Source organism: Coffea arabica, chromosome 8c (genome assembly GCF_036785885.1).
Source record: "Coffea arabica cultivar ET-39 chromosome 8c, Coffea Arabica ET-39 HiFi, whole genome shotgun sequence".
Classification (NCBI taxonomy): domain Eukaryota; kingdom Viridiplantae; phylum Streptophyta; class Magnoliopsida; order Gentianales; family Rubiaceae; genus Coffea; species Coffea arabica.
In genome coordinates, this window is record NC_092325.1 from 6,475,745 (window position 1) to 6,503,446 (window position 27,702).

Genomic DNA, 27,702 nt, shown 5'->3' on the forward strand with positions numbered 1-27,702 from the left:
TTGCAATATATACCCTTAAACAATCAATAAATGGTGATTTGTATTTTAAACTATTGTTGCAATTAAGTATGCTATGCAACCAAATTGTAGCAAATTGCTTAGGTGAGTTGAAAACAAATGAATCTTGAATCAAATAATCATATATTTTGTTCTTGGAGATACTTTATTGGTCCGAAATAAGCATGAGTATTATGATAAATAGATGCAAATCATGGTTACTAAAATGGGATTAATTTTTATACATGGTCAATGTAAAATTTTTTTTTTCATACAAGCCGATTTAGATGAATGTCATATCATTATTATTCAAATTTTAAATTCACTTTTTGTCCACGTATCATATATTTATACCTATTAGTGTAAAAATTTTTTATATTGACTGTTTATACAATATATATCCTACTAAAATCCTTTTAACAAAAATAAAAAGTTATTGGTTTTCAATTGAGTTGAATTATGTGTCGCAACATATTGTAGCATACAGTATTGAAGTGCTCAATTTAACAATATGTTACATGAAATGCAAATCAGTGGCAGTTCAAGATGCACATTGCAATTTTCAACCCCTTTTCAGTTTAATGTTATGGCCACTTCAATTCAAGTATATTGGGTATGGAATTGAGACCTAGCTGAAAATTACTACATACAAGAATTCATTGTAAATGTCAAATTGGCATTTGCTTAATAATGTATATAGATATCTTTTATAGTCATCATTTGACTTCTATTTAGTAATACTACAATTCCAAGAATAGCTACTAATATTTTACTATCATTCAAACATAATTCTAATAATGTGTATGGGGGAAAGTTGGATAAAAATTAGAAAGAGTAAGAATGGGTATTATTTTACCATATTGCAGTTTTGAACTTAAGAATTTTCCTATAAACAATTGATGTGTTAATTCCAAATTCTAGTTTCACTTAATAAATTTCTCATTACTTCGTTACAAAATGGCTACTATAAGAGTCAATTTATCAGTTTTCTATAATTAAAACAAATCAAAATTATTTTTACATTAGTATATGAACATTTGGACTAATCCCAAATGCATTTTAACATTAGCACACCACATGACTTTTCTAATTACATGAAAGTACAAGAATATAAATATACGAGTATTTTAACCCATTCACATAATAGATAACCCCCTATTTCCTCCCTGTTTCTTAAATCTTACCCCTTCCTTAAATCTCACTCTTTCCTTGCTGGAAAAATTTAAAAAAAAAAATAATAGATAACCCTTTTGTATAATAGATATTGGTCTGATAATAGATGGTTCAAAATGTTAAAGAGGTTGTACAGCAATTAAAGTACAATATGTTACTGATCCAGTAATTTCCCAACTCTTGCAAAGGTACCACTCCTGTAATGCCAAAGTACAAACCTTCAAAGCTTTCTCCCCCAACACGAAGTAAACAACATTAACCCAAAAAATAAAGGGGAAAAAAATTCCTCTTCCCCTTCACTACACATTTGAAATTTCAAAATCCCATCTTGACATTGGAGATATAGATACCCCACGCAAGAATATTAAAAAAAAAAAAAAAAGGCTCAAGATTTCGAATCCCATTAAACACCGCCATCCCAATTCTCCAGGTGGGATATCAAAAACAGTAATCTAACTGCTCCTATACGTAGTGTAATGGTACTTTAACAAGAAAAGGCTGGGATTTTTCAGCTCAGTACTAGCATTCATTTCAGTTTCACCGATTGCCCAATTCAGGTTTCTGCAATTCAATACTCATTCTCTTCAGGAACCCTTTTCTGTTTGTCCATTTGGGTGTTTGAAATTCTGTTAATTTGTTAATTCCTCACTTTAATTTGATGCATTGGCTTAATAAAAGCTCTAATTTTTGTGGGTTTTCTCCCTTATTTATTAAAGTTGCTGTTATTGTCAGTCTTTTAAGTTTTGTGGGTTTTGTTAATGTTCCTCAAATTTGCTGATGGGTTAGTAGGAATACATGCTTCTATTTTGGTAGTGGACTTTGCTTTGAGCTTAAGTTGCATCAATGTAGCTTCATTTTCTCTTAGTTGTATTTTCTTTTCGTTGATATGTTCATTTTGGTTTGAAAGAAGAATTGGATGTCGGTTTTATTTATTTATTTTTTGTACATATATTTTTCAGGTTCTTGGGTTCATTGGAAGTGGATGTAAAAGTGATTTTTTTGAGTAGTTATTATGTCCCTGCTGAGTAGATTCTTTCACAGAAGACCGCCAGATGGCTTGCTTGAGTTTGTTGATAGAGTATATGGTAATTCAAGTCTGAAGATTGAATTTTGATTGCTGATGTGACTGTTGCTGATGACTTTATATCATTTCTTTCAATTTTAGTATGGATTTAACAGTTTTACTCTGTTTCGTTTGGACTTCTTTGTGATTTATGCAGTGTTTGATTCATGCTTTACGACTGAAGTATTGCCTGAGGACATGTATCAGTTGTACTTGCATGAAATTGTAAATGAATTACATGAGGGATTCCCCGAGTCATCCTTTCTTGCTTTTAACTTCCGGGAAGGTGAGAAGAGAAGCCAATTTGCAGAAATATTGTGTGAATATGATGTGACTGTCATGGACTATCCGAGGCAATATGAGGGTTGTCCTCTCTTGCCGTTGTCATTAGTTCATCATTTCCTTCGAGTTTGTGAGCATTGGCTTTTGGTTGGTAACCAGCAGAATGTAATCTTGCTTCATTGTGAGAGAGGGGGTTGGGCACTTTTAGCATTTATTTTAGCTAGTTTCTTGGTTTTTAGAAAGTTGCATAGTGGCGAGAGGAAGACTCTTGAAATGGTTTATCGAGAGGGTCCAAAAGGTCTGTTACAGTTGTTATCACCGCTAAACCCATTCCCATCACAGCTTCGTTATCTCCAATATCTCTCAAGACAAAATATTTCTCCGGAGTGGCCTCCCCCTGAACGAGCACTCTCTTTGGATTGTCTGATTCTTCGTTCCATCCCAAGGTTTGATAACCAAAAGGGCTGCCGTCCAATTATTCGTATTTTTGGTAGAAATCATCTTAGTAAGGATGGTCTATCAACGCAAATGCTCTATTCGACAAGCAAGAAAAAGAGAAATCTTCGACATTACTGTCAGGTTTTGATTGAAAACTTTTTGTATTTAAGTTGGTATGCATCATTTTCATGACATTTTATAGATAATATAAATATTTGGCCTTTTCCAGAAAGACAGCGACGTGATTAAGATTGATATTCAGTGCTTGGTGCATGGGGATGTTGTATTGGAATGCGTTCATTTTGATTTGGAACCAGAAAGAGAAGTTATGATGTTTCGTATAATGTTCAATACAGCTTTTATTCGATCTAACATCTTGGTTCTCAACTGTGAGAATTTGGATATCCTTTGGGATTCAAAGGCACGGTATCCAAAAGGTTTTCGAGCTGAGGTGAGTTGTCTGGATATGTTACTAACTCATTTAAGTTATATGGTTGCATGCTCTAGTGGTGTCTGAATATCTCATGAAATTGACTTTGTCAAGTTCAGGTGCTATTTGGTGATGTAGAAAGCATCTCTCATCCAAAACCTCCAACTACTATTTTAGATGGTGAAGAAACCGGTGGCCTTCCTATCGAAGCTTTTTCTAGAGTTCAAGAACTTTTTAGTGGTGTGGAATGGGCAGACACTGGTGATGATGCTGCTCTATGGTTGCTCAAACAATTATCTGTCTTGAATGATGTGAAAGATTTATCACTATTTCGGAGTAGAATGAATGGATATTCATCACCTTTGGACTCTGAAGATGAAAATAATGCCTCTAGTATTGCTGATAGTCTGGATTTTCTGGACTCTGAGAAGGCTAACGATCGAAGTTATGGTGGTGCAGCAGAGGTGAATTTTTCAGATGATCCTCTTTCTCATGATTATATGTCAGATGAAGCTTCTGATCGAAAGCCTGCTGAAAATTCATTGGAGCCATCGACTCGAGAAGCAGTTGATCCAATTCATTCACCTTCCCAAGTTGATAGTCATGTCAGCGTTGGTGGTGATTCTGAAATTACAAATGAAGTGCATGGATCAAGTATGGAAACTTTGTCCTGCCAGCCTTCTGGATTGCTTCCTTCATTATCTTCCTCTGCTCTTTCAAGTGCAATAGATCCTCAGTCATCACCACCCCCTCCCCCACCACCTCCACCACCACCTCCTTTTGGTACTTCTAGTAATAGAAAAACTTCTTCACTGTCTCAACCACCACCACCTCCACCTCCCCCACCTCCTATGGTCTCTAGAAAAGTGATTTCTCCATCCCTTGCTCCACCTTCACCTCCTCCTCTTCCTCCTAATCATTCTGGTAAAGGGCCTCCACCTCCACCCCCACCCCCACCCCCACCCCCACCCCTATCCAGCTTTCCTAGTAGTTCTATTAAGACAACTCCACCACCTCCACTCCCACTTATTAGTTCGAGTACAGGACCTCCAGTACCAGCCCCTCCTCCTCCTCCTCTACCTCCCTCCAATAAAATTGCAAAGTCTCTGCGGCCGCCACCGCCACCACCACCACCCCCTCCTCCTAAAGCCACTTCATCCATCTCTTCACAGACATCTCTAGCCTCACCTCCAACACCACCACCTCCTCCTCCTTCCATCTCTTCGAAAGGACCTCCACCGCCTCCCCCACCTCCTCCTCCCATCTCTTCCAAAGGATGTCCACCACCTCCACCAATTTCATCCACCAGCAGATCAGCATCATTCTCACCAGCACCTGCACCTGCACCTCCACCTCCGCCTCCACCACCTGCTCCATCTTTTGGCAATGCCAATAAGCCCAAAACTGCACCTCCTCCACCTCCACCACCTGCTCCCTCATCTCTTGGCAATGCTGGTAAACTTCCAGCACTGCCCCCTACACCTCCTCCAGGTGCTCCACCACCTCCTCCACAAGCGCCAAAACCTCCTGGTGCTCCCCCACCACCTTTGGGGCGTGGTGCAGCACCAGCTCCTCCTCCACCGCCTGGTGGAAAGAGTTCCAGTGCTGCTCCGCCACCACCACCAGCTGCTGGAAGGGGAAGAACACTTTCAGGAACTGGTCATGGCAGAGGTCGAGTTTCCACTGGTTCTTCAATTCCCCCAAAGAAAGCTTCACTGAAGCCTTTACATTGGGTGAAAGTTACGCGAGCAATGCAGGGGAGCTTATGGGCTGATTCTCAGAAGCAAGAAAATCAGTCAAGGTGCGTAGACAAAGAGATTTTTCAGTAAATTTTTGCTAAGCTATATTAGAGGTCTTGTTAACCTTATCTAATCAAATATATGATTTGATCTTTGTTCCATGGTTTTGGTTTCACTGACATTGACAATAACCAACATTTTGTACTTCGAATTCTCAATCAACCTTTGTAGGCATTGTTTCCATACTTTAGCTTGGCAAGATATAGTGGGATGAATGTCTCCACTCTTGATTTCGGATAGTGTTGAATTGTTGGAAGTGATATCTTGCAAAATTCTAATGTCAATTCATTAAATGCTTTTGCCAGGGCGCCAGAAATTGATATAACAGAGCTTGAAAGTCTGTTCTCAGTGGCTTCTGCTTTGGATGGTAATAAGGGTGGAGGTCGGCGTGGTTCTAAAATTAACAAACCAGAGAAAGTGCAACTGGTAAGTGGAATATGACTTTTGATACATATTCCGACTAGTTTCAAAGAAATTAATCGGTATTACACGTGCAGGAAAGAGGGAATTAAATATAGTTTGATCTTTTCTTCCAGTCTTTCCTTAATCACGATAGCATTGAATTGAAATTCTAATCTGGTAGAATATATTTCTCCCTCTGTCCAAAATTATTAAATTTTTTAATCCAACTTTTGACCATAGTCCTTTGATTGCGATGGTAGTCCATTTAATTTCCAAGAACTACCTACTTCATGTCAACATTTTAGTTGTTTGAACTAAAAGGTATTGTGTTTACAAAAGGTCAAAGTTGAAGAGGGATAGCGTTGCCTATTCAAAGCAGAGACAAGCTTTTGGATAATATGAAAATGGTCCTGTGAAATCAACTATAAAATGCAATGGGGAAAGCTTTTAAGTGCTTTTAAAAATATTTCTCTTGAAGTACATAAATTGAGTAACAGCATGTCTGCCACACAATGCAGCAATCTAATTTTTTTCAAAAAAATCATAATATCATGGAAAAGTATACATCACTATCTAGTTGTGGTATAGCTTTACAATTTAGTACTTGTACACATGAAGTACCTTTTCTTGTGTCCCAATAGGTAAGGTGGTATTTTTTCTCCATTCATTTGGTCGCTTAGGAACACGATGAGATTCTTGCATTTGTATCATTATCAAACCTGTTGTCGTTGCTCTTACTCTGGCCGTCAACCTTCTTTTGTCAGGTTGATTTGCGCAGAGCCTACAACTGTGAAATTATGCTTACAAAAGTTAAGATTCCACTGCCAGATATGCTTGTAAGTTCATCTCTCTTATTATAATTGAGCATTGTGGGATTAACGTCTAAAAGCAGATGAAGTTGTAGACATTCTTTTGGATGTAGTCTTTCTACCGGGGCAAGGCAAATAAATTTTAGATGAAGTAGATGAAATTGGCATCCAGTTGCATTTTGATTATTGAAACAGCTGTTGTAGCTAAGCGGTAATTGTCATGCAGTGTGCTTTTGAGCTGAAGGATGAAAATGATTTTGAGTTCCAATTTTTTGAGGTTACGGGTTTGCGTTCTACTAAAGATGATGCATAAAACTCATGGTCATTTGGTTTAGTACTAAAGTTGACAAACTTATATTGCTGGTTCAAATGTGAGCAGAAAAGTCCGGTGCTTTATTAGGCCTATATCCATTATATTCTTTGGAGTATGCTTCCTTAGATAACAAGTTCTGTAAATGATGTTGATTAAGTAAACATACTGGAAAAGGTGTATCCTTGTAGGGACAATGTCAGTGCTCGCATGATGTATTTGGGCTGGCAACTTGAAGGACCTAGGATGTAATTTGTGGTTGTTGCAGCCACTTCGCTGCATGTTGCAAGATGGTAGAGGTTTTGCTTAGGTCAAATGCTAGCATCTTCAGTTACTGAGACTAATTGATCATTATCATACCGCTCAGTTGATGATATTGGTGGAGCAAAATCTCACTTGTGAGCCTTGGTGTAATTTTTTATATTGAATTGGCTGAGTTTATTGAGAATCTAGAACTTGGGAACTTAGAAGACTTCTACTGATCTTTCAAATGAATTCATGTTTCTATTAAACTAAAATGATTTCGTAGAACCTATATAGCCATAACCTGTAATATGTTGTACACGTTTAAAAGATCCTTATTCTTTTAATTATTATTTGGTTTTATTGTCATCATCATCCTCATATAAATATAATTCTTTGTATCATCAAAGATTCTGTGTCTGCCTCTTGTTTTCATAATTTTCGCTCCCCCCTCCTTTCTTCATACCTTCTTAAGAGAAGAAGCATTATAGTGGAACAACGTTTTGGCTGTCAAGCACATTGAGTTATTGGTGACTGTTTTCTTTGTTTACTGACATTTCTAACCTCTTTGATCTTGAAGTTGCATTTTAAAGGTGAAGTTCAACATGCTATGATTGACTTAGACTGTCTATTAATTCTTTGAAATGCCTGTCATTTTTCAGAAGGGAATTTTCTCAACTCCTCATGTTACACAAAGTTGTAGGTTATCTTTGTGATGCTTGGAATAGAAGTGTTGCTTCTTGTACATGTTAACCTGTTGCTGCATTTGCTTTTATTTGATGTTGTGATTGATTACTCGTTCCTCAGTGCCAGTATATATTTATAATTGTGTCACCATGGTGGGCAGAACATTTTGATTATATCCTAAAAATGGTGCTAACTAGAAATTGCACCGAGCTCTTTTGAGGATTTGGATGTTGAAGTTGAATTGTATCACTATGCCTGCCTGCTGCATTATCCTTTCCCTTTTCAGCATTGTAGATCTTAAATCCTCATTACTGCTTTTTCCTTTGTTACTCCCTGGGTACATGGCCTTCTTTACCCATCACCACCTCTGAGGTGTAATATAATATCTTTCATCTCCGGTTAATACTCTAAATTGTCAGATTTCTGGTATATATCTTTTCTAGTAGCCTATGTTCTTAATAGAAAGATAGATATCAGTTTTGAGTAAATGATGTAATTGTGTTTGGTCTGCTTTGGCATAATCAATGTCCTTTGGTGGGTTATTTAATATCTCAGTTATTATTAAACAGCTGCAAAGGTTGAATTTTCCCTGCATCAATGTTTCCATCCGTAATTCCTGATCAATTGTCAAAGTTTTCTTAGCATATATGATCTGTAGAATGGTTGTAATTTATTCTCTTGGCACTGGGCTCTACCCAAATATTTAGTGTCACTAGTCATGCATTTTATATAAATTCTAATGTCTAATTTATAAATTCATCCTTCTTTTCAGAATGCTATTTTGGCTTTGGACTCATCAGCCCTGGACATTGATCAAGTGGAGAATCTTATAAAATTCTGTCCTACAAAAGAAGAGATGGAAACATTGAAGGTATGTCTCACTTTGTCCCCTTTTTCCTTCTGTTTGAGACCATCCTTGCATATGTTTGTCTGTAAAGTTTGAAAGGAATATTCAGGATTAATTTGCTAATTCTTGTTCTTCTGTGTTAAGACAGTTTTGAGTGATGCCATACTTTGGATGGTCATTGGTTAATCATTCCAGGCCCTCTGAGCTTTTTAGTCTGAGCCCTGAAATGTTGAGATCTCATTATTTGGTCCTGAGATGTGTATTTGTGCTACAAGTTTTTATTAACTCTTTCACTAATTATCCTTGATTGTACTGTCTTTATGAAGTTTATTGACATTGTTCAATACAGATAATGTGCCTATAGATTTTAATGCTTGGTATAATTGATTAATACGTTGCGGCTATAAAGAGTAGTGAATTGTTGAGGTCTCTTGGGGCTTATCATCTGGATAAGGTGTGTCTCAGTGATGCGAGGTCTTAGCAAATATATTATAAATATATTGGCCATGAAAATGCTTAACCATTAATCACACCAAATAGGAATCAGCTACTGATATCGAAAGTAAAAAATAATACAACAATAAAGCCACAATCTGAAGCGTGACAAGTCCTAATACTTTTCTTTCAAACTCTTAAGAACATCCTCATTATCATCAGATTTGAGTTCCAAGCTGAACATCTTCTACAGTCTCATTTCGGAGATCATTTTCCTCTTCACCAACTAGTTAAATCGTAGCCTAACTTGAACTCTTAGACTTTTGATGCTTTTCTGTAGGTCTTTATCTAACAATATACCTGCTTTGCATAATTTCTGTGGTTCTGACAACATCTCTGTCAGAAAATCATCATCAGGAGGACGTTTACCCTTTAATTGCAATCTTCGAATTAACCATTCGCTACTTTAATCCATGTCATCTGACAAGAATGAACAATATGAGAAAGAAACTAAAAGAAAATGCCTAGCACCTAGGCGGTTTATAAAGTGTCCTGATGCAGCTAGGTTAAGGTGCAGGAGGTGTTCCTACATATACTTCTGAGTCTTGGCGATTGAGGCATAGCTATCTATAAAATATATGTGCTCAATGAAAATGGATCTCCATTCTTAGTTGATAGTGAAATGCTGTGGATTGTAAAATAATCTCTTTTGAATGGTAACATTGAGCATTAGCCTTTTTGTACAAGAGAATATGTAGTAGTTGAAAGGCAACAAATGTACACTTATTATTAGCTAGATCTACAAGTTGAGCTCTCAGCACATTCAAAAAGTTCCCTGATCAAATGAGATATATTTTTGTGACAAAACATTGAAGTACAGTGGAGAAGATGAGGAACTCAAGTCTGAGGCCGAACTTTTCCTCTCTTTGATAAATGGTAGTTGTCACGCTGAAGTAGTGATCAGATATAACAACAGAGTCTCATATGGGACAACCGAGATAGAAGCATTACCATACACTTGTTGCTATATGGAATTTGTCAATATGGAAATGAATTAGAAACATAGGCAGTCTGAGAATTAAAAACTGCAGAGTTTAAGGAGCATTTCAGATAGTTATTGGGAACTAATGGAGAAACCTTGACAGAACCTTGAATGTTGTTTCTATTGACATTATGCAAAGTATTCAGAAATTATTCAAAAGTTGATGCAAAGACTTGAATAAAAATGAAACAAAAGCATTTTCCAAACATTTTTATAGAATTTTCTTGAATTCAAAACTATCTTTGTTCTCTTTGTTGACCTAGTACATAGTTGAAAGTACATTTGATATCATGTGTACTTATTGTCAAAATGTCACATTATTACGATAGTGGTTTGAGATAGCTTCAAATCTGAAGCCCTTTACTATTATATGAAACTTGATAATCAGCTAGTTTGACTTTTGATGGTTAATTTGAAGCCTTTAGGGTATTTTGACACTACCTAAAAAGCAAACATCACGATAAAATTGGGACAGTGAGTTATATCTTCTTTACGACTTTTATCTTCTAACAGAGCACTTTGGGATAACTTATTACCTAGAAAACCACTGTGAGCTTGCTTATCGCACCATACTCTTTGTGTGGGCAACGAAGGTTACCTGGTTAGGGGCAGCTTCTTTAGCAAACCCATTTTTACTTGGTTCTTTCTTTCCTGATAGTCCAATCGTTGATAAGGTGGAGAACGCAAAAATGAATAATGAACTTCTTGTGCTGAACTGATGGGATTCGATAATACCCTTACCATCTCTAAATAATGTTTCTCTTTTCAGAATCAGGACTCTAGTCTCTAGGGGACCATTGAGTGATTCTAAAACCATTGCCTGCTATGAAGATAATTTAAGCTAACATTTGAGGATTGCCTTCCGTTTGTAATTGATGTTTTCAGTAATTTGTTTTTTTTTTGAAAAATTTTTTCCATGGATTTTTTATTTGTGGTATACTTTAAACTCTCTCTCTCTCTCTCTCTCTCTCTCTCTCTCTCTGTTTTTTTCTCTCCATTTTCAGAACTACAATGGGGACAAGGAAATGCTTGGGAAGTGTGAACAGGTGTTTCTTCCGAATACCTTTTCTCATCTTTTCTTTAAGTGGTGTATAAACATTTTTTATTGGTAATTGAAGTTGTTGGAATGAATGTTTCAGTTTTTCTTGGAGCTTATGAAGGTCCCACGAGTTGAATCCAAGTTAAGAGTCTTTTCATTTACAATTACATTTTCCAGTCAGGTAAGTAATCTGGTAGTCCATGATGTGGTTGATAGTTGAATGTAGGTTTAGTTTCAGCTTACTTTCATGGATTTAACTCTTATTAGGTTAATGACTTGAGATCCAACCTGAATACAATCAACGATGCTACAAAAGAGGTATGTCCATTCTGGAAATGCGAAATTGACAGTGCAGATCACATTTAAACTTCAATCTGATCTTGTCACTGTTGTGGTAGGTGAAAGAATCTGCAAAATTACGCCAGATAATGCAAACAATTTTAACTTTGGGTAATGCTTTGAATCAGGGAACGGCTAGAGGTAAGTGCCATGGGGTCGATCTTGCTTTTGATATATATGGTGTTGCTTCCTGGATTGCCTTGGATTGCATTAAGTTTCATTTGCATTTATATTTCAGGATCTGCTGTTGGATTTAAATTGGATAGTCTTCTTAAATTGTCTGATACTCGTGCCATAAACAACAAAATGACCCTGATGCATTATCTCTGCAAGGTAGAATATTTTCTTTGGTACATTCATTCGCTTTTTATTTGGTGTATTTAGGATTTCTGCATCGGGGTAACTGATCTTTTGGTCATACAATTGAATGCAAGTATTGTGATTTTGATTCATAAACTGGTTGTACATATGGTAAGCTGTAGACAACTGTTTCACATCTTGCTGTTCTTGCCTTTCTTTTGTGTGTCTTTTGGAGCTATCAAGTAGATAACCATCTCCAGGACTTATCTGATTTCTAGGCCTTGCTGTCTTCTCAATGTTGAGGGACAGCATTGTCCAAACCCAATTTTGAACCAGGAGAGGATATCTGACTAAATGTAGACTGCACTAGACAATGTAGATACTGGTTGCGGTTAGCATTTAATTGTTGAAATCAATCAAGTTAAATCATCCTAGCAGTTAGAGGTCAAGGCACCACAGAGAGTAGAAAGCCTTTGGGCCTTGTTCGCAAACTAAGGTGTATGCTTTGTTGTAAGCATGAAGTTGTTCACAGTATATGTTTAAATCCTCTAAGCAAAATAAGATATGCAATTACATGAAAGGAAATTACATATTAGGACTTAGGGTTCTATAGATCATAAAAGGCTTGATATGGATGTGCTAAAATCCAAAGAAGCATGAAAATCATTACGAACTGTCAGCAATCCAAAGTGCACATCCATTTCATAATTGTGAAAAATATCGAAGTTCAAATTTATAATCACCATTAAATATCGTAACATGGACGGAAAAAAAAAGACTATGCATGTAGAATACGGGGTAAAGTTCTGCTTTTGTTGGAAAGGGCCTGCCATTTTAAAGGACTAGTATAAAAAAGTACCTTGGGTTTGAGGGGATTTGGTGGGGGAAGGAGGAAAATGCTCAGGTAGAAAGGGGAAGTAGATTGGAAGGAGAAAATAAAATGGAAGAAAGGTTTAGCAATGGGGAAAGAAGAGAAAAAAGAACAGATGGTGGGGGGAAACCAGGGAAAATATTTTAACTATTAGTAGCTCAGAGTCATGTAATCTACATTCTTAAGCTGCTTATCTAATGATCATACAACAGGCACTTAGTTTTCAAATGATAAAACTAATAGATGTCCAGTGACTGAACGAAATAAGACAAGACAGAAGGTCTAAAAGTAAAAAAGGGGAAATGTTTTACGTTATCTGCTTTTACCATCAGGGTATTTTATTCTTTGTTTGTCCATTTAGATTGGATCCAGTGGAATAATGATACAGAAAGGGGAGGGGGGGAAAGAGTTTACAAAAAAGCAGAAAAAGAATCTGTTACTCTTCGTAATGTGCAAATTGCCTTCTTTGTGCTTCACTCCTTTTTTTTTTTTGGTGTGCTTCACCCTGTTTTGCAGTTGCACTCTAGCACAAACTTGTTTTCCTTTTGTCTGATGTGGTTCGAGTTCATGATTGAAAGGGCTTGTGATAAATGTAAACATGCCCTCGATTTGTTTAAACTTGGTTGCCATATCAGTCATTGTTATGCAGCCTTTTGGTGTGAAATGTCTTCCTCATGGATCTCATTCCTTGGCCAGTATTAGAAGTTTCATATGCTATCTTCTAACTTCAACTGTCAGTCTAATGGGACATAGGGCTTTTTGTGCTTTTATTTTGTAAATTGTTTTTAAGAATGTGAGGAGTAATAAATATGTAAAATACTAAAAGTTTGGCTATTTTGTGGCAGCTTGGTTTGGGATCTATCTTTTAGAAAATGACCAGAAAACTTGAAGAGATAATTTTCCTGTTTCCTGTAAGCAAGTACTTCACATATTTCCCGTAAGCAAGTACTTCACACTATGCCAACGAGGCCTTGGTCTAGTAGCTAAGGACGAGGCCCTGGGAATTAGGGGTCCCAGGTTGAATTCCCCCTGCCCCCTCCCTGCTTCTTAAATCCCACCTCTTCCCTGCTTAAAAAAATGAAAGATACAAAGATAAAAGGAAGTACTTCACATACTAAATGTCAGTTACTCTATCAAAAATAGCTAAAAGATGAGCTATCAAACAATAGCAACAGCCTAGACTACAAAATCTTCTATGCCAGTGATGGATTGATTCCATCTGTATTACTCATGTTTTACTGATTTATATCTTGCCCCTCTAACTATTGTTATAGAGAATTGCAGCTCTCTCTCTCTCTCTCTCTCTCACACACACACACATACATAATACATAACACACACACACACACACACACACACACACACATATATATATGCAAAATCTCTCGTTTTTGTAAACTAAGAAAAAATGGAGAGAAAAAATACTTTTTTTCTATTTCACTTTGGACTACACAATATACAAATATATATATACACAAGTGGATACTATAATCATATGATACTATAATCATACTATTACCTAATTAATATATGATACTATAATCATATGATACCTAATTAATATATGATACTATAATCAAATCTTTCCTAATATTTATATTATCAAATCTTTCCATAATATCAGATCACATATCTTCAACACTCCCCCTCAAGCTGGTGAATATAGATCTTCCATTCCCAGCTTGACAACACTTTCATGAAACATGTTGCTACACAGTCCCTTTGTCATCACATCTGCAAGGTGAAGTCCTGTCGGAACATATGGAGTACAAATCAGTCCACTTTCTAGCTTCTCTTTAATAAAGTGCCTGTCTATCTCTATGTGCTTCGTCCGATCATGTTGCACTGGGTTGTGAGCTATACTTATAGCAGATTTGTTATCACAATATAGCTTCATCGGTTTGCTCCATTGAATCCTCAAGTCTTCTAGGATAATTTTAACCCACAATAATTCACATACCCCTGCTGCCATAGCCCTGAACTCTGCTTCAGCACTTGACCTTGCTACCACACTTTGTTTCTTGCTTCTCCAGGATATTAAGTTTCCTCCAAGAAATGTACAATATCCTGAAGTTGATCGCCTGTCAACTGGAGACCCTGCAAAGTCTGCATCTGTGTAAACTGCCAGATCAATTTCAGGACCCTTTTTGAATAAAATTCCCTTCCCTGGATGTGCCTTTAAGTAATGAAGCACTCGATAAACTGCTTGTAGATGAACTGCTCTAGGATCATGCATAAACTGACTAATAACACTGACTGAGTAAGCTATATCTGGCCTAGTATGTGCGAGATAAATGAGTTTCCCAACAAGTCTTTGGTACATCTTTCTGTCCACAGCTGTATCTCCATGAGTCTCACTTAATTTGTGATTCTGCTCAATGGGAGTTCCAACTGGTTTGCTTGCTGTCATGCCTGTTTCCTTGAGCAGGTCCATAACATACTTCTGTTGAGAAATAAAAATTCCCTGCCTTGATCGAGCCACTTCAATTCCCAGAAAATACTTCAATTTTCCTAAATCCTTTATTTCAAATTCCTTGGCTAGGCACCACTTCAAAGTTTTCTTCTCTACTTCATCGTTTCCTGTCACTATGATGTCATCTACGTATACAATCAAAACAGTAACTCCCCCCAAGGCTGAATGCTTGATGAACAGGGTATGATCTCCTTGACTTTGCTTGTAACCATTAGCTATCATTACCTTGGCAAATCGTCCAAACCAAGCACGTGGGGATTGTTTCAGCCCATATAATGCCTTTTTTAACCGACAAACCTTGTTCTTGTCAACCCCACTGAATCCCAGTGGAATGCTCATATAAATCTCCTCTTCTAACTCTCCATGAAGAAAAGCATTCTTCACATCGTATTGCTGTAATTCCCAATCAAAATTAACAGCCAAGGATAGCAGAATTCTCACTGTATTCATCTTTGCTACTGGAGCAAATGTTTCCCGATAATCTACTCCATATGTCTGTGTGTATCCTTTCGCGACTAACCTTGCCTTGTAGCGTTCTAGGGACCCATCTGCTTTAAACTTTACTGCATACACCCATTTACAGCCCACTACTTTCTTGTTCTTTGGTAAATCAACTAATTCCCAGGTCCCATTCTTCTCTAATGCATCCATTTCTACTTCCATAGCAAGTCTCCATTCTTTCTTTGATAATGCTTCAGACAATGAGCTAGGAATAGAGACTGTATTTAAGGTGGAAAGGAAGCTTTGATGGCTCGGGGAAAACTTCTCAAAAGACACAAAGTGAGACAATGGATATAGGGGTCTTTTGGTGCATTCTCGGGGTTTTTTCCTTACAGCAATAGGTAGATGTAGGTCCTGGTCAAGGTTAAGAGGCTCAGGACAAGGTGATTTAGAGCTGGAAGAATGGTCGGTCGGTGGTGTAGAATTCAGATTTGATTCACTCATTGTTACCTCATTCCCGGAGCTTGGTTTAGAGGATTGTTCTTGCCTTGTAACCACGATGGGATCTCCTTTCCTTGTATACACTTGGTCAAACCGGAACCAGTCATAGATTTTACGGTCTTCCTTTTTTTCTTCTACCACATCAGATTGAAGAATTGACTCTTGGAATTCAGATTTGGATGACTCAGATGTGGTCAACTCTAAGGAGGGAAATTTTAACTCCTTATCTTCAAGTGTATCTAACTCCCCCTGAAGATAAGGAGTGATGAAATAGGGATTATTTTCAACAAATGTAACATCTGGCGAGACATAGAGTTTTCTAGTAGGTGGATGATAACATTTGTAACCCTTTTGAGTAGATGAGTACCCCACGAAAACACACTTAAGAGCACGAGGATCTAACTTCCCACGGTTATGACTATGGACATGAACAAAGGAAGTACATCCAAAAACTCGAGGAGTGAGATTAAAGGAAGATCGAATATCGGGGTAAAATTTGGATAGGTTCTCTAGTGGACTTTGAAACCCCAAGACCTTGGAAGGAATTCTATTTATGACATAAGCTGATGTGAGTACAGCTTCTCCCCAATATGCTTTTGGCACACTTTGTTCAAACAGTAAGGCTCTAGTGCACTCAAGAAGATGTCGGTTTTTCCGTTCTGCCACTCCATTTTGTTGTGGAGTGGCAATACAGGATGATTCATGTATGATTCCTTCTTTTTGGAAAAACTGACTCAAGGTTTGATTGAAATAATCACGAGCATTATCTGAACGAAAGTGTTTTATCTTGGTGCCAAATTGATTTTGAATCATTGCATGAAAAACAGGGAAAATATAACTCAAATCAGACTTATTTTTGAGTAAATAGATCCAAGAGACTCTTGTGCAGTCATCGATAAATGTGACAAACCACTTAGACCCTGAGATGTTTGGAATAGTTGATGGCCCCCAAATATCATTATGGATTAAAAAGAAAGGAGAAGACGATCGTTTATTACTGATAGGAAATGGGACACGAGTGTGTTTAGCATACTCGCAAATATCACAATGAAAAGACTGAACATCAAATCCCTTGAACAAGGAAGGAAACATTATTTTTAATGCAGAAAAAGACACATGACCTATACGTCTATGATGTAACCAGATGACATCTTTATTGGAGGGTGAAGACAATGTGGACAGGGCAGATTTACTAAATTCTGGTTGACTTGATGTATCCAAGTAATAGAGTCCATCATGCTCCTTAGCTAGTCCAATCCTCTTCCCCGAGCCCCGGTTCTGAAAGTCACAACAGGATTCATCAAATATAACAGAGCCAGCTAGATCCTTGGCAAGTTTTTTTACAGAAACCAAATTTGTAGATAATCGAGGAACATGAAGAACATTTTTAAGAATCAAATTTGGAGTAACTTGGACATCTCCGATACCTGCCACAGTGGTTGTAGTACCATCTGCAACAACAACCTTTCTATTTCTAGGACAGGGATTATAGGTTTTGAATTTATTTGAAGTATGAGTCATATGGTCCGTAGCACCAGAGTCAAGAATCCAGACATTCCTAAGCTCATTGCCTAAAACACTAAATGCAAAAGAGACTAGAGCCTTACCTGAAAGTGTCAATGAACACATACCCGGATTCCTTGATTGAGAATTGTTAGTTGCTGGTTTGTCAACTGTCTCTAACATACTTTTAAGCTTCTCAATTTCGTCCATACTAAACCCTCCAATCACTTGAGTTGGATCTTGAACCGACATATGAGCCTGCCTTTGCTGGCCACCTTTTTGTCCCCATTCACGAGTGGGTGGTTTCCCATGTAGTTTCCAGCATTGATCTATGGTGTGTCGTGGTTTCTTGCAGTATGTGCACCACAACTCCTCGCGATTCTTTTGCCCACTTGTTTGATTGGTCTTGTCCGCAGCAACCTTGTTCAGTACCAACCGCTGAGATTTGGAACTTAAAAGGGCTGAATTTTCTATTGAAGGTAGCTCTAACATAATACCCCTGCGACTTTCTTCTCCACGTACTTGGGATATTGCTTCTGTTAAAGAAGGAAACTCTGGCCTGCCCAGAATTTGAATTCGTATAAGATCGAATTCAGAGTTTAGGCCAGCCAAAAAATCATAAACTCGATCCCTTTCTATGAACTTCTTGATAAACATTGCACATTTGCTACAGTTCAAATCAAGTGCCCTGTAATAATCCAGTTCCTGCCACTGGTTTTGCAGAAAATTGGCATACTCCGTCACTGTTTTTGTCCCTTGTTTTGCTCCAGTTGTCTTTGTCTTGATGTCATAGATAAGAGCTGCATCATTAACCTTGGAATATGTCTGATGAAGGGCATCCCAAATTGCCTTTGCTGTAGGAAGAAACATACATGTATCGCTGATTTCAGGAATCATGGAATTCCATAACCAAGACATGATCATTGAATCCTCTTGTTCCCATGCTTCAAACCCCGCCGTTTCACTATCCGGTGCTATTTCCAATAGATGACTCAACTTTCCTTTTCCTTTCAGGAATGTTCGAACCAATTGAGACCACTTCAAATAATTTTTTCCATTTAGTCTATATGCTGCCTGGATGTTTTGAAGCTCTGTTGTGTTCCGTGTACTTTGTTCTTCTTCCATAGTTGAAGACAATTGCCGCGTTGAGGATGTAGCATCCGCCATGATTGAATAGGAGGGGGGAAAAAAAAAGGTATAGTAACAGGAACAGCAATGAAGGCTGGAGAGAATAAGAAAGGAACCAGCAATTAAGGCTGGAATTGACAAGAAGCAAAGGTGGTATTTTTCCCAGAACCCTAGACGGGCTCTGATACCATGTAAACTAAGAAAAAATGGAGAGAAAAAATACTTTTCTTCTATTTCACTTTGGACTACACAATATACAAATATATATATACACAAGTGGATACTATAATCATATGATACCTAATTTATATATGATACTATAATCAAATCTTTCCTAATATTTATATTATCAAATCTTTCCATAATATCAGATCACATATCTTCAACAGTTTTACATGCAAGGTATAAGTTACTGCTAACATGGGAATATGGGATATGTGATTAGTTTCATCAAAACTTAGCATGCACTTCAACTGCCAATCATATACTTGGTTAAGATTTATGAAAGTTTTGACTTGATTCAATTAATTCGAACTCTAAGTATATCATGTTCCTTGAACAGTTAACAGCACAAGATAAAAACTATTAAATTTGTATAGTTTCTTAATTTCATAGCAGTTGGGCCAAACTGCTGAAATATGATAACAGTGTTCAATGTATGCAAAATAATAGTCCAAAGAGCAATGTTTCCTTTGATGTTTATATTGAGGATATGGAATAAATTGATGTCAATTTTGTTCTTATCTAAAGAAATCAGATTTGCATGCATTGACTCGATTAACTGGAATTTTTTGAATGATTTTTTTGATGTCAATTTTTTGAAATCAGATTTGCATGCATTGACTCGATTAACTGGAATTTTTTGCATGCATTGACTCGATTAGCTCAATAATAAATATGTGACATCATTCTTTTTCCATGATTACTTTTTTTCCTTGGAGCAAACTTGTGCATCTGTAGTGTTCAGCTACCCATTAATGGGGCTTGGCCCATGCAGGTTACTAACTATTGTTGTTTTCATTAGCTTCTTGCTGAGAAAATGCCAGAGTTATTGGATTTTGATAAGGATCTTGTTCATTTGGAAGTTGCATCCAAGGTATGTCAGCGACATCTTTGAAATCTTCCATAGCTAATCTTATTCTATACTTTTTCTGGAACTGGAAGATTTCTTACTTGAAATATCATTTCTTGTTCGACTCTTCCGTGCCCATAATAATTTCTTAGATCCAACTTAAGTCCTTGGCGGAAGAAATGCAAGCAGTAAGCAAAGGTCTTGAAAAAGTTGAGCAGGAACTCACAGCATCTGAGAATGATGGTGCAATATCCTTAGGCTTTCAGAAGGTGAGAAATACCTGTGTAATTTTAGGCTGTTTATTAACATACCTTTAGCTCAATTCTTATCTCATGGAGTCATGGTAAATCTGTTCTCATACCTCTGCTTGGATTTTATTGAAACTGTGCAACATTTTGCATTTGAAGAGATCTCTGTTGGTTATTGCCTTATTCCTTGTCTTTTGGGTGGTTTGTTTTTTCATTTTTGAGTGATGTTGTTAATACTGATTAATGGTACCTTTATCTTTCAGGTGCTTAGTATCAATGCTGTTTTCTTACTTGATGTTTAATCCACATTGATAAAATCGTTTTCTCCTAGTTATTCTAATTGTGGTATAAGGTCAAGCATTCCAGAGACCTGTAGTGAAGTCCATGAGAAGTAATTCTGGATATTTAGATTTTTATGTTTCTCCAAGGCCAACAACAGTAAATTTGGCTACTTCTCTTGCAAATTAATAAGGTAGCAAAATATACTTCTGGCGTTATCAATGGGTATTTGGTTGTTTTTAATATCAGAAGAGAAGCGGAGACTTGGAAGAATCCAAGCAATGTAGGCTGTTAAAGTAAGAAGAGATGTCAAGATTGAATCAAACATAGATTTCTGTAGTCTGACTACTACTGGATCACTTTAATATCCCATACATGGCAGGAAATACATCTGTAATTTTCCTGGTCTAATTTTAACTTTTATTTGGCGGTCTGAGATTTAAAACTGTAAATTTTTCTTCTAGATTTGCTTTTTTAAGATCTGAGGCTGGAATACTTAGAAGGGTCATATTTTTGTCATGTTTTGCCGTTTTTGATTTCCCAAAATTTATTTTATGAAAATTAGTTCAATGAAAACCTGCAAGGATCTGGTACATGCATGCACGTGATTATTTTTCACTTCAGCCCTTGCAGGTGAAAATGTATAGTGCTAAATCATTTATAGTATTGGGACAGGGTCGTGGAAGCAAATAAATTCCAAGCGGTCCGGTGATAATGTGAAAGATGCTTTTTCAAACCATTGCTTAATGAGATCATGTCTTCAACTTTTGATAAATGCCTTCTAGTAACTTGTATTTAGTACTTCTCTCATCTATCTTATTCCGTCTTTGTGAATCATCTTATCATCAGTATAGTTAATGCAGAGTGACTTGATTCCTTGCTCGATGAAAATATGTAGTAACTTGTGAACATAGCACGCATTAACGTTAAGAAGTTGTGCATCTGCAACAAGTTTAATGCTATTATTATTTTTTTCAATCTCTCTGGTTATGGAACTGATTATGTCATTGTTTTGTGATTGATCTGTATAACATGTGTGTCAAAAGAATGAATTGCAAATAAATCAGCTGACCTCTGGGAACAAGTCATAAAGTATGGTTCTATTTTGAGGTGGAATTCATTAATTGAACTTGTTCCTGCAGGTCTTGAAGAATTTCCTTCATACTGCTGAGGCCGAAGTTAGGTCACTGATTACACTTTACTCTGAAGTGGTGAGCCTTTACAACTTATTTTCTTCCTTTATATCTCATCTATGATTGTAATTGGCTCAGCCATGGTTATTTCTAACAAGAATATTTTACAGGGAAGAAATGCTGATTCATTATCCCAGTATTTTGGAGAGGATCCAGCACGATGCCCCTTTGAGCAAGGTTTGTCTACCTCTGTGTCATGATGTGTTCAAATTTATGTTACTGTTAGATGTATTACATAATATGTGACTTCCACACTTATTTTAGACTTGATGACCCAACTGAACTAAAACATCTGATTAGAATAAAGAAAAAGTCCTTCTGCATGGTATTTGTGATCAATGTATGGAGAATGTGGAACCAAATGGTGTAAATAGAGCATATGGTAGTAATGCATGACCATTTTTTTTTGCCTGCCAATATGTTGTATATTACCCTGATATATGGTTCTACAAGTGCAAAATTTGACTGAAGATCAACAATGAGAGTTTCATCCAAGCTTTTAGACATCTGTCTCCTAGTTCTCTGTGCTTCAGCAATCTCTAATGAAGTTTACTTTTGTTGATGCTTATGATGTTATTTTTGCTGCATTTAGAATTTCTAGATCTTCGAAGTTCTATCCTGAAAAAGATAGGTGATTTTTGCTTGTGAAAACTGAATCGAGGGGATGCATGCGTAAAAGTTCCTAAATAGGTACTTCATAAATGTATAAACCTGCCTTATTTGAAGGAACTGGCTGAATGATTATGCAGAATTGCCCATGGATACCTGCACTGAAACAGTACTGAGCGTTTTTATGGCATTCAGAGAAATTTCTGACGCAGAGACCATGGACAGTTTATAGTTCATCTTCTTGTTCTAATGGGGTCAGACTGAGTGAAAATTTACTCTCAAGTTTCCACTTGTTAGCAGTCACTCTTTATGCGATTGAGGAGAATACTGTTTTTTACTTTACATTTGAAGCTGAAGTGATTTTGCTCATCTTCTTGCATTATTTGACATGGGGACAAGAATTGATTGTATGACCACCCTGGTTGCAGCTTCAACTATTTTACTTGCATAGTTAAATGGGTCACTGTACAAACGTAGTGGAATGTTTAACTTCTGTTGTCCATGTTAATTTTTTTTCTCATCTGGGATCTAAAACAAAGTTACAAATTTCTCTTTGTGGGGTTTGTAAATGCAGTTACACAAATTTTGGTAGTGTTCACAAAGATGTTTAAGAAAGCACGTGACGAGAATGAACATCAGGCAGAGGCTGAAAAGAAGAAAATGGTGAAGGAAGCATTGAAGGAACAAGTAGCTAATTCTTCAGCCAAGAAAGAGAGTGTTGATGCTGATAGACCAAAGTTCTTAAAAGAAATCAAAGACAGGTTCCATAATTAATTTGGTGCAATTCAGCCACAAGGAAATAGATGATGCTTTAATGGAGTTGAGGACAGGAAAATGCTGGAAATCGTCTTATCATTGCTTTTGCTGCAGACAAACTTCCATTCATATTTCGCGTCCTTTACAGGCTGTGAAAAATGCTTGATAACGGGAAGATTGATTACTGCTGCTTGCACCTGACTTAGCATCAGTTTATATGGTCTATTTGTAGTGTTGTTGTAGTACATAAGTCGGCATAGTTTAGTCAGCTTAAAAGCAAATTTACATTTTCTTTTTTTTTTAGATGGATTTAGTTACATGATACATACGAATGTAGCAAATTGAGAGGGTCCTCTGTGATCTGGAGGCTGCTCTGTGTTGTTCATATGATGCTGTACATGAGAAGTCATAGAAAAGGAAGGTATCGCTGAATAGGAAACAGGAAACCATCTTTACCCTTTGAATGCCTCTTTCATCTTGGGCATTCTTTTCTCCTCCATTTCCATTTCTTTCTCCCATGGCTATATGCAGACTTTATGCTTGATGCCACCAAAAGTGCAGTGGCTCCTGGCTTGTCTTTTATGCTGCATCCCACCAAGGACTGTCTGTCTGGTTTATGAAACCGGTTTAATAAGCTGGACTTGCATATTTTTTTCATCAGCTCTTTAGGCTCTAAAAAATTGTTGAACTAGTACGCAATGCTGGTTAGTTAGTTCTTGTTGTTTATTTGCAAGTTATTTACAAGTAAGAGGACATGATACTTCTTTCGTTCCAAATTGTTTGTGGTATTTTGGGATCGGGAATTTCAACTCTTTAATAATAGTGGCTTGATGGTGATGTTAGTGAATTTATTTTCAAAATTATTTTAAAAAATTTAAATTTTAAATTTGAATTATTAAGAAATATAGAAAAAGGTGGAAATAACGTTGGAAAAAAGATATTGAAAGTAATTTTGACTTTGATAAGATGACAAATATTTTGATATATTTTAAAATAGAAAGCATGACGCTTTTAACAGAACGGAAGGAATAGTATTTAACATGATAATCATCTTTCTGTTATCGTAAAAATTCAAAATAAAGCCCATATCATGAGTAAGAGTTGAGGTTTCAATCCTAATGATATTAAAACTAGTCAAACCCTATTTAGAACTCAGTTTATGTAATTATTTCTTAAAAAAAAAAAAAGTTGATGGGCCAATATGTAACATTCAAAAGTAAAGTCTAGTGGGGAAAATTGTGATATAATACTCTACAGGGGGTTGAGCACATAGAACAAAAGATTTAGGGCTAAAGTGAAATTTTTGAAACTGTTTTCTTCTCCATCGTTTTCAGTCCAGAAAGGCCTATCCCTACTAAACATCCACCGAAGCCACCGTTCTACCCAATTCCACGCGCCGCCACAGTCCGAGACCGTAACTATTCCGGCCAGTAGTCATCCAACCGCACGACTCTTTTCCTCTCTACGTTTCTCTCTTCTTCTCCCTCTCTCCGGTGAGTTGCAGGAAGAATGAGAGGGTAACTTTACTTTCCAAAGGACCCGATTACATCATTCACCCGAGCCGAATCTCCATCAGAGCTCATTTGTTTTCAGGTAACATATATATATATATATATATTTTTTTTTTTTTTTTTCATTTTACTGAAACCGTTTAGTATAAAAGGAGAAAACTGCTTGGGGAGTTGTTTGATTACTGCATTTGCTGCAAGGTTTTGTCTTCGTCGGCGGTTGTTGTGAAATGGGCTTTTTTGCTTAGCTGTTTCTTTGGAGGATAAAACTTCTGGGCTCAAATATTAGAAAACCTCTGGTTCAAATATTAGAAATCAGAAGTTCAGGGTTTTGATCGAAAGGTTTGGAAAACGAAATTTTACTATGAATTTCACTAATGTATGTACTAGTAACCTGAAATTAGACATGGTTTTGTCCTAAGGCAGGACTAAACTGTGTTTCATCGCAACGTTTTATTGTCCTTGTGCATTCATGTTTGTATATGTGATGCTCTGAATTGTCAATTGTTGGTGAGAAGAAGAAAAAGTTGAAATCAAAGATAAGAAAAACCTGTTTTGATTGATTGACTGTCATTAAAACAACAAATTTTGGTTGAAAGTTTTATCTATGCAAGAGGAGCTTATTTGGTTTGTTACTAACTTGTTTAATATTGGGTTGTGTAATTGATAGGATGAGTCGTTCAATGAATGCTTCCTCTCTCAAGCGTAAAAGACCAGAATCGAGTTCTGCCAATGGGTCTCTTGTTGATGCTGATCGTGCAGTTTTCAATGTGATAAAGAGTAAAGAAGATATGGGAATTTGGACTAGGGATATAAAATTTGAGACGAAGCTTGCTGATACTGTTGTCAATAAATCTCTGAAGTCGCTTCTAAGTAAGAAGTTGATAAAAGAGATTGTGAACATCAAGAACAAGGGGAGAAAGCATTACATGGCAGCAGAGTTTGAACCGTCAAAGGAAGTTACTGGTGGTGCATGGTATGTGGATGGAAATCTTGATAAAGAACTCATTGGTGTTCTTAAAGGCCTCTGCTTGAAGATAATCAATTCTAAGAAGGTTGCAACTGTTGAAGGAGTTTATGACTTTTTGACGAAGAGCAAAGTCACCACATTTGATTGCACAAATCAACAAATTGCGGAGGTTTTGAACTCTATGGTATTGGACAATGAGGTCATAGAGGTTAAAAGCACTGGCTTGGGAGAATATCACTCTATTCCTATTGGAACTGTATGTTACAGGATTGCAAAAGGAGCTGGTCTTGGAGAGAGTCTCAAGATTGGGGCAATGGCTTCGATTCCATGTGGTATGTGTCCACGAATTAGCCAATGTACACCTGATGGAGTTATTTCTCCTAGTACTTGTGTGTATTACCAGAAATGGATGAATTTTTAACTTCAATGCACATATATGGTGGGTTTGTGGCAAGTAATTTATGTACCATGAGAAAGATTTTTAGGACAACTGATGAAATCAACTGAATCTGTTCAGCGATGCTTTGAGCACAACGAGTTGTCTCTTGCTTTCTTTTGGGTAAATTTTGCTATGGCTAAGGATTGATATAAATGATTGAGCCCTATATCGTAGACAAAAGCTATATGGAGATGGTTTACTGATATTGGTCCTCTGAAGCCGATTATGATGTTTTGAAGTGGAAGAATGATGGGGATGATTTGTTGCGCTTCATAATGGTCATGGATGCCCAAGACAAGGCCAAAACAGTATAGATTTCGCCCTGAGCAGTTAGTTGTAAGTTTTTTGGATGCTGATAATTCTAATTTTGTTCATCTGATACAGACATCTGAATGAGCCTTCTTCTATTTTAGTTTGTAGACGCTAGGTTATAGATATAAAATACTTTTAGTCGTTATTAGACCCTTCACCACTTTGGGGTGAACTGTTTTTGCTGAAGAAGAGTATTAAGTCAATTTTTCACTCTCTACAGTCTACCTTCTGTAAATGCTTTACTATTATGCATAAAAGTTCATTTATTTAATTCAGTGTAGTAAAATTAGACTCTCTAAGTTGCAGTGTTTGTTAGCCCTTCAGCATAAAGTTCTCATCATTGGAAATATATCAAGCTTGTCAAGATGCTGTTGCACCTGTAATACACATCAGCGACACAATATGTGGCTAATGTAGTATTCTGGAATAGTAGTAGGTTAAAAGAGTATCCAATATCTGATCGATATTGGAAAGAAAGCTATTTTTTCCTTGTGTTGATTTGTGGTGTTGTCTTGCTCTGGCTAATTTCAAGATGCTCTAGTTTGATAAAAGAAATTCTTCCCATGAATAATTGGAAATATGAATGGTTCAGTGCCTTGATTTGCTGGGTCAATAAGTGAAAATAATCATGTATCCTTTTTTCTTTCCCCCTTCTGTAAGGCAGTAGTTCACCGCAGATAAAATGTGAGTTGGCTTCCTTTATTAGGTTGTCTATGTAATTGGCACATGTTTGCTAATTTTTTTGAGTTCTTGACGAAAAACATGTTTCATTCTAAACTTGTGAGGCATGGATGGCTAAATCAATCTCATTATTTTAAGGGCAAATTAACCAATTGGCCCTTGAACTCTTTGTCTAGGTAAAAATAAGCCCCTCATCTATTTTTTGCTGACTTTAAGCCCTCGAACTTGTAAAATTGGGCACCCGTGACCCTTTTAGCCAGTTTCTCCGGTTTTGGAACCGGAATGCCAATTCACATGAATGCCAGTGTGCTTCTTCAAAGGGCATTTTTGTCTGCATCTTCTATTCAAAGGACCACGAGGAGCTGAATAAGCCGCTGTCGTAGACCTGGTCCTTGCAGACGCAGCAGAAGAGCTCGACGCGGTCAACATCCACCGCGATGGCGTGGAAGGAGGAAGGAGAAGAGCAGCCAGAATCGTCGTCCGCCTGCGCGGCGTGGGAAGTTGTGTGGAGCTGGAAGGAGACGGCGGCGCAGGCGATGCATGCGAACAATCTCGGGGACGAGGCCTTACAGGCGCTGTATTGCACAACCTCTTGACTGGGCTCCCGGCGAACGGAGACCTGGCCAGGGGGGCAGACCTCAAGGCAGTCTTGAAGGTTCCGAAAGGGGTTGGGTCCAAGTTTAGATCGGAGCTCCAATAAATGCGGACAAGGATGATTGAAGTCACTAGCAAAATTATTACTAGCAGAAATTGGCTTGCCGTAAGAAGAATTAGCAGTTTTATTAGACGTGGTATGAACAGGGCTTGAATGAGGGAAAGAAGCGTTTAGCTGGAAAAGGGATTTCTGAAGAGGGAAGTGGCTTCGATGATTTTTATGAGAGGATTTGGGTGATGATGACATTTGGTGAAGAAGAATAAGAAGAAGAGGGGAAAGAGTTGAGGAGGAGGACCAGAGGAGGGAGCAATAGTAATAAGAAAATGGGAATGTGAAGGAGATGGGTATACTTCATGGGAAAAGAGAATGGTGGCGCGATGGGTTTTTGCTTAGAAAAAATGCCTATTTGTTACTTCATGGGCTTTTGC

At 37.2% G+C, this 27,702-nt stretch overlaps 2 protein-coding genes across 5 annotated transcripts; both read left to right on the forward strand.

Annotated features, from left to right (window-relative positions):
- Window positions 1-1,413: 1,413 nt before the first annotated feature.
- Window positions 1,414-23,208, forward strand: LOC113706323 (formin-like protein 14). Of its 3 annotated transcripts, XM_072062975.1 has the most exons (19): window positions 1,588-1,727; window positions 2,130-2,255; window positions 2,391-3,094; window positions 3,183-3,404; window positions 3,503-4,811; window positions 4,887-5,184; window positions 5,488-5,608; window positions 6,349-6,420; window positions 8,406-8,504; window positions 10,962-11,003; window positions 11,097-11,177; window positions 11,264-11,314; window positions 11,395-11,476; window positions 11,574-11,668; window positions 19,577-19,648; window positions 19,777-19,893; window positions 21,294-21,362; window positions 21,455-21,521; window positions 22,528-23,208. In XM_072062975.1, exons 2-19 carry the CDS (start codon window positions 2,183-2,185, stop codon window positions 22,725-22,727), a joined length of 3,774 nt encoding a protein of 1,257 aa, XP_071919076.1. In that variant the 5' UTR covers window positions 1,588-1,727; window positions 2,130-2,182; the 3' UTR covers window positions 22,728-23,208. The 3 variants fall into 3 exon arrangements, with proteins under 3 accessions (XP_027084005.2, XP_071919075.1, XP_071919076.1); XM_027228204.2 differs by having other exon boundaries at window positions 1,414-1,727; window positions 3,503-5,184; XM_072062974.1 differs by having other exon boundaries at window positions 1,465-1,600; window positions 3,503-5,184.
- A 784-nt stretch (window positions 23,209-23,992) lies between these two features.
- On the forward strand, window positions 23,993-26,209 carry LOC113707288 (uncharacterized). Of its 2 annotated transcripts, none has more exons than XM_027229543.2 (2): window positions 23,993-24,302; window positions 24,888-26,155. In XM_027229543.2, the coding sequence occupies exon 2, from the start codon at window positions 24,889-24,891 to the stop codon at window positions 25,606-25,608; it is 720 nt and encodes a 239-aa protein (XP_027085344.2). In that variant the 5' UTR covers window positions 23,993-24,302; window position 24,888; the 3' UTR covers window positions 25,609-26,155. The 2 variants fall into 2 exon arrangements, with proteins under 2 accessions (XP_027085344.2, XP_071919078.1); XM_072062977.1 differs by lacking the exon at window positions 23,993-24,302 and adding an exon at window positions 24,411-24,559 and having other exon boundaries at window positions 24,888-26,209.
- The last annotated feature ends 1,493 nt before the right edge of the window (window positions 26,210-27,702 follow it).

Bases quoted from the DNA above. Each gene is read 5' to 3' on its own strand.
- LOC113706323 (XM_027228204.2), top strand. From the start codon at position 2,183: ATGTCCCTGCTGAGTAGATTCTTTCACAGAAGACCGCCAGATGGCTTG. The intron at 11,315-11,394 runs GTATGTCCATTC...CTGTTGTGGTAG, and splicing joins TCAACGATGCTACAAAAGAG to GTGAAAGAATCTGCAAAATT. The intron at 19,649-19,776 runs GTATGTCAGCGA...ATAATTTCTTAG, and splicing joins ATTTGGAAGTTGCATCCAAG to ATCCAACTTAAGTCCTTGGC.
- LOC113707288 (XM_027229543.2), top strand. From the start codon at position 24,889: ATGAGTCGTTCAATGAATGCTTCCTCTCTCAAGCGTAAAAGACCAGAA.